At 34.1% G+C, this 7,339-nt stretch overlaps 1 protein-coding gene across 3 annotated transcripts in view; it reads left to right on the top strand.

Annotated features, from left to right (window-relative positions):
• Positions 1 to 1,075: 1,075 nt before the first annotated feature.
• The window catches only part of LOC145259677 (uncharacterized), a 184,486-nt gene continuing 178,222 nt past the window's right edge, over positions 1,076 to 7,339 (top strand). For 2 of the 3 annotated variants that reach the window (XM_080117337.1, XM_080117336.1), the window contains exon 1: positions 1,076 to 1,363. In XM_080117337.1, coding sequence (XP_079973463.1) covers positions 1,324 to 1,363 — 40 coding nt within the window. In that variant the 5' untranslated portion in view covers positions 1,076 to 1,323. Of the gene's footprint in view, positions 1,364 to 1,590; positions 1,700 to 7,339 lie in introns of those variants that run through there. The other variant, XM_080117338.1, reaches the window with a different exon arrangement.

Raw genomic sequence — 7,339 nt, 5'->3', positions numbered from 1 at the left:
CAGCTGCACTGTGATGGGTCCCCAACTAGAGCAGGCAATCAATCAATTTGCTTGAAAAATTAGCGATTTCATCAGCTCCAATGGCAATAAAAAAATATAGGAGTGTGAAACGTTTGTTGATCATCATTCAATCCCAGGCAACGTCTGGTCACCTTGCTAGTAAATAAATAAATAAAAAGAAAAAAGGGCTATACCGGAGACACATTCAAATTGAATAGATCCTTGCATTTAGTGGCTGAAATAAATGAATGCAAAAAGTAGTTTTTTAGTTGGAGTGGCATATCATAGAGAATGTTCGCAACAGTATATGAGGTTCTTGTGCTGATAGTGACGTCCTGTGTAGTCCTAAGTGGTCCACCATGCCAGGCCACTGCCTCTCGTCTTTTGAGGACAGTAGGTTTACTCCTTACAGTGGAATGCTGACGGGACTGAACAGGCAATTCTTAAATGGCCAGAATGCTCCTTCTTCACTTTTCCCAATTTTCCTAACCTTGTGTCACATCTTCCTGTGGTGGGATGAAAGTAAATAATGGTCCGCCTCACATCCAACTGACCTTGTGTCAGCTATCACATATCTGCTTGAGCGCTGGTTGTTTAAATTGGTGATCTTTTAAAGCAATGCATTTCACGTGAAAAGATTATGTACTTACGTGTCATGGCGAAATTAATATATAAATTCCAATAATTACAAAAAAAAAAAAATGATCTGGTAGATGTATTTTTTTCACAAAAATTCATCTATAATTACGTTGTTCTGCAATACATTGGCTTAACAAATGGCGTACTCTTAAAGTCAATTCGAGTCAAGGGTTATCTCCCTTGTTTGACATACAGAATTGGTCGCAAAACTCTTCCGCAATTAAAACATACGATAAAACTCGATAAATTCTATTTATAATTGTAGTTATTTTTATACTTGATAATTTTGTCAAAAGTTTTTGAACTTATACTAATTTTCGTCATAACACGTAAATACATGATAACGTTTTCACTTGAAATGCGTTGGTTTAAAAGACCTATAGTAGCACCGCTTGGGCTACTGTTTCAAGGGAGGTAATCACTTAGCAGTTGTCTCCCCCTTTTACATAAGATACTACTATGGCGTATCAAGCCCGACATTCCAGTTTGTCTGCTACGTTGACGTCATTCGTGCGTTCGTGCTAATCGTCACTGGGGAAGCACACAGAAGGTATTTCGTGCTGTATTAATACACACGGCGCCGTTGGCTGCTTTACGGAAGGAAACAGGAATAATAAGAATTTCCAATCTTGCAATGTCTGGATTCTCTTCCTCGTCGCAAAACTAATCAAGCTGGCTGCTTCCATGTCATCGAGTATTGCGAGTGATCCAGGACAAATAGACGGTAAGAATTGACCAGTTGGGGCTCTCATTTTTTTTTTTTTTTTTTTTGTTCATTCATTTGCCTTTTGTGGGGGGTGGGGGGAGCTTGCGCGCGTCTGCGTGCTTTCCGTTTTCCGCTTTCTTGAAAAGTCCGCACGTACGCGCGTGCGCTCTCCCCTCTGTCTCCCCCCCCCCTTCTGTCTCTCACTTATTGCCCCTCGCTTATTAGCTTTAGTCCTGTTTCCACCCCCGCTCTTTTTCCTTTTTTTTTTTTCTTTTTCTACCTCCCCCATCGGAGCGGCATTCCATTGCTTCTCTATATTTGAGATGAGCCATTCGTGTCTCTTTCTTTGTCCAGGTATGTCACCTATCACCCGCATCATAAAAATTGGACGAGAAAAAAAAACGAAAGGGTGAAAAAAACAAAAAACAAAAAAAGAAAAAAAACTAAAAGCATACACAACTTTATTTATTTATTTATTTATTTTGTTTTAACCAAGAAAGAAGAAAAGGTTATATCTTTATTTTTTTTAAATGAAAAAAAAAAAAAAAAATGAAAAAATGAAACGGTTAAAAATGGACATTGGTTCTTATTTCAAATATTCGAGTTACATTTAAAATCGAAACGGAATTATATACAACATAAGTTAAGTTCGTTGTTATCGTATAACCTCAACCTCACCTGCTTCGTTTAATGCGCTTTCTTTTATATTGGTGACACCACTAGTGAACAATTTTTTTTTTTGTGTAGTCTTTGATATGACAGGGGTGCGTTCGAAAATTCTTGTTTACCTTCCGTGGTATCGCGCAAAGGCACTACAAACAGTAACACTCAACTATTCTATTCCAACTTTAATTGTAAAAATTAAATCCTTTGAACTTGAGTCAGAGACTACGTTTTTCATCGACATCTTAAAGGCTTCAAAATTACTTCCCAATATCGAAGAATCACAATGTGTTACCGGGCTGAAATAATAACGTTATTATTTTGAAAGTCATTATTTAACATGGGGAGGGTGTTTTGTAACTATTCTGTATTTCCACCTAACAATTTAATAAAAAGAGATATCATGAAACTTGAATTCAGCTTAAATACTATTTTTAAAAAATAGCACGGTAACATCACTAACTACACTAAACAAATGAGCCACTTTAAGCTATTAATAATAACATTTTCGACATTTATAACAGAATATGGACCGTGCCAAAATGATGACGTTATTAAAACTATTTTTAACATGGGGTCGGTTGGATATTGTTAACTATTCTGTACTCTCACATAATTTAATAAAACAAAAATACCGTAAAAATTTAATTTAACTTAAAAATCCTATCTAAAATAAATAAATAAAATAGCACAGTCCGTAAACTGCCGAAGTAGTACTTCGGCGAAGTACAAAATTCTCCCATTTTAATCGACATCTGTCCAGTCCATTAAATTTTAAACGGTCACGAAGTATAACACATGTCAGCCATGTTTTTATGTATTTATTACCAAAAATGGATTAAAATGGCTTACATCTGTTGAAATCATATTTCGTGACCATTTCGAAATTCCGAAAAGTGGTTCTACAGCCTTTATTTTGAAACTGTATTAGAAAGTAATTTGTTTCTGGCTTGAATTAATCGTGGGTAACGATCAAGTATTTGTGGTTTGTTTGCTCAAGAGAAGGGAAGGAAAACATGGAGTTTGAAACGCGCCCCCGCTGTAGAAAAGATTAGGCAGCTTCTGTTATATTTTGCTCTGTTGATGTAACGTGAAAAGTGTGTAGTGCTACTCCTGGCCTTTCGTATTTGCTACTTCGTTCATCATCTCCAACCTTTTAATTGTGCCTTTCCAAATTATTTGACGCAAAAAGAAATGGTGCTTGTTAAGATAGAGTCGACAAATCATTTTTTTTTTTTTAATATCTCGTTTTAAGCAAAAACAATATTATGTACTTAATTCTCATGTCGAAAACGGTAATATATCCAAAAATTACGAAAATTCAACTAGTAAAACAACTGCTATGGTGGTTTTTAGTTATAAAAAAATGCTACAAATATCGGAAGCCATTACGGTTTAATCTAAATTTTGCATCCCGAGTTATGTCCCCTGTGTAATCTTTTCACTGTCTACTTTAAAGCAATAATGCAATTTTACCCAATTTTCCGTAAAAAAATTACTTTTACTGCAACTAACTTTCTACCCGATACATTTTCTTAATTTTTGGGTATATTGCTATTTTCGACATGATAAATACTCAATATTGTTTTTTTTTTTTTGATTACAACAAAACAAAAAAATCGATCTGTCGATTCTATCTTAACAAGCATCCCAAAAAGTGCTTGGACAGATTTTGAACCGACTTTTGCCGAACAAATCGCTAGATTTAATAATAATAATAATAATAATAATAATAATAATAATAATAATAATAATAATCAATTCGGTTCAAATTCTGTAGAAGCCCCCCCCCCCCCAAGAAAATAAAAAACAAAACATTTCTTTCGTTTTTTGTGTTTTTACTTGAATCAGCGATCAGATATTATTGCTTATCTTTTTTTAATTTTTGTACAATATTTTTTTAATAAAATAAAATAAAAACAATGCCAAGTTTTCTTCGTCTGCCCCTCACCCCGCTTTCAACAGTACAGATAGAAATAACATTTTATTTTTCCGTGCAATTACGCGTCAAATAGAGAGAGAGCGAGAGAGAGAGAGAGAGAGAGAGAGAGAGAGAGAGAGAGAGAGAGAGGGGTTTTTGTGGATTTGAAACCGACGGTACCGATGTTCTTCTGTAGCATACACACATATTAGATTTTAGCGTGGGGGTTCAGTTTACTATTTTCCCCCCTAAAACAAATCTAGAACTACAATACTAACATTAAGTTTTAAAAAAAAGGAAACACAAATTTTATGAGGAAGCGAGACTGTGTTTTGATCCGCCATATTTAATACGGGGAGACAACTGAATTGGAACTACTAAGATTGAAAAATCAGCCCTTTAATGCTTACGATACACTATTAACTGCTAAAAATCGTATCAAAATGATTTTCTATGTATAAATAATGCTTAATCAATTTACGCGATTTTTGGAATATGACTGTTTCGTTCCGTCACTGGTAGTGGTACGTACACCATAAATATATTTTTGTATTATTATTTTTTTTAATTTGGTTAAATTCTGAATAATAATAACCCATATTTACAGCTGACAGTGTAAGGTCAAAGGGTAAAACTTTATCCTCGAAAGCAAGCCGCTGTGTTCTCTATTTGCGCTCATTATTTAATCTATGCGTTTTATATAAGAATGATAGACTATATGAAGCGTGACAGACCGACCTAAAAAAAAAATAAAAATAAAAAAAGCAAGCCACTCATACGTATTATTCAGATTCATCGAACTACTGTTCTCATCTTGAGTGTCATTTTCTCAACGTTTCGGTCGATGTAACCTCCAACCTTCTTAATGTGTAACTTGTCGAACTCTGGAATGTTTCTGTCGAACTCGGGAATTTGGGCGGAATTTCGAATGGAACCCTCTATTTACTTCACGGGAGTAGCATGCTCTTGTTCAGTCAGCCATGACTGGATACAAGTCCTAAGTAATTCTCGCAATTGTAGTTTTCGGTCGCCCACACAGAGAATTGGCCCTTCAAGAGAATATTATTTTTTACAATTGATTTTTCCAAGTATTCTAACTACTGCGCCACGGGCCCTTGCATCCAAATTCTCGAGTTCTACAGAAACATTCCCGAGTTCGACACGATACACATGAAGAAGGTGGGAGGTTATATCGACCGAAACGTTGTGAAAATGACACTCAAGGTGAAAAATTCATAAATGTAAGTCTCTCATAGACAGATATGGCCTATTTGCTTAATGCTTGTCCGTTCACTTTACGAGGTCAGTTTTCACTCACAAAAGGGTATTTTGGTTTAAGACAAAATCCTAGAAATGCCCTCGTTCTAGAAAGACTATTTCACCTATAGTAACTCACGCATTAGAGAGGTTACCAATTATAGGAACTGATCGGAAGTCACTAAATTGTAAGGGTGTGAGTCGGTGTCCACCAATTCATAAACGAAATCTATCAACTTTTAGGACCGCGGTTGCAGGTGTAGGAATCTCTTGAAGTCGAAAGTAGTAGAGGGTCTGCAGTGTCAGAAATTTCGTGAAAATAGTGAATAATTCCACCCCATCTTTCCAAGCTTATAACTCCTCGAAAAATGTAAGTAAAGCCCTAATTTTTTTTTCAATTAAAGGAGCAAGGACCAAGGTTTTATTAAAAAAAACAAAAACAAAAAAAAACAATGTGTTTTTTTTTAAAAAAAAAAGGTTTTAAACTTCGGACTTTACAGGTAAATTTCTAAAAAAGGGATTTTTTTTTTGTTGTTTTAAATTTGAATATATTATTTATTGACCTTTTCTCTTCAATTTGTGATATATAAAACTCCCCGACATAATTAATTATTTACTTTTTAATAGACATTTCAAAATGAGAGGCGTGAATTATTCGACCCCCTGTCTTTTCAAGCTTATAACTCCTCGAAAAATGTAATTCAAGCCCTAATTATTTTTTCAATTAAAGGAGCAAGGACCAAGGTTTCATTAAAAAAAAAAAAAAAAGACAAAAAAAGACAAAAAAACAAAACAATGTGTTCTTATAAAATAAGGTTTTAAACTTCGGACTTTACAGGTAAATTTCTAAAAAAGCGATTTTTTGTTTTTTTGTTTTAAATTTGAATATATTATTTATTGACCTTTTCTCTTCAATTTGTGCGACATAAATTAATTATTTACTTTTTAATAGACATTTCAAAACGGGTGACACTTGGGGGGGGGCGTGAATTAAAAAAAAAAACGTTTGTCTAAAATATTATATTTGGTTTATTGGAAAGAACATAAAATTTCACATTGACCCTGAAAATATCGTAAAAATAGAATCAATAGAAAAATTTTGATAGATTTTTAAAGTTTAAAAATTGAAAAATATTGAGTTCGGAAAATTCATTACTGTTTTAAAAAAAAAAATATTTCTATTACTTTTAAAACAACTGTAATAGTTTATTTTGGAAGTATAATCCATAAAGAAAATAAATAACCCACTTTTAACAGAGAAATTACGAGATTTTTATATTGTATTCGCAGTTTCGTGTTAGGGGTGTCAAAATTCCTACAAAAATTCTGATACTGCTCCTGCAGGGCAGTTAAAGGTAAATTTAACGAGATCGCCGATTAATAGAAAGATGTCACCAGATCACACCCTCACTTACATAAAATAAAATAAAAATAAAAAAAAATAGAAATAACTCCGGAAAATAACGACACCTTAACAAAGAACTCGAAATCACTGTATTAATATGAAATAAACGACATTTATTTACGTCTTAGGAATATTAATTCAAATCGTTCCAACGCAAGTGTTTTCTTGTGTGGAGTTTCATTATGCAGGATTAGCTAAATGAGAATTTCGTGAGAATAGCATGGAGTTTAAAATTACTGATTTTTATGAACAAAGTGTCACACGTGGCTTGAAATTAATGCGATTATTTTCTGAGAGAAAAACAGTCATTAAAGCATCAAAACGAAATGTGTGTGTGTGTGTGTGTGTGTGTATTCATCACATAAGAAAACAGTAGTTCGAAATAACATTGTTTAAAAGAATTAATTCTCGTTCGATGTGGTAATTTTCCATGATGAGAATTAAGTTTCATGTGCGTGGCGCGCAAATTCAAGACGGGGGGGGGGGATTTTAACGCCTCACAGTGGCGGAGTTATCCTGACATCCAGTCTTGGGGAAATAAACTGGAATAAACTGATTTGATTTTGTGGAATTATGTCTAAATAGACGGAATCCGGTGGATGTAAAGAGCACAGGCAGCGGTGATGGTTACTTGTAGAACTGAAACCTGGACTGTTTGTATTTTGTCAGTCAAATCCTTATATAGAGGTGTTCTCGAAGGTTCCAGCTAATTTGCTGTATCTCTACGCAAGGGAATGTAACATAATTC

The sequence above is a fragment of the Euprymna scolopes genome, chromosome 35 (assembly GCF_053919585.1).
Source record: "Euprymna scolopes isolate OS-2025 chromosome 35, ASM5391958v1, whole genome shotgun sequence".
NCBI lineage: Eukaryota > Metazoa > Mollusca > Cephalopoda > Sepiida > Sepiolidae > Euprymna > Euprymna scolopes.
The sequence above is the reverse complement of the archived record's forward strand: the minus strand, read 5'-3'. Positions and strand labels throughout refer to the sequence as shown.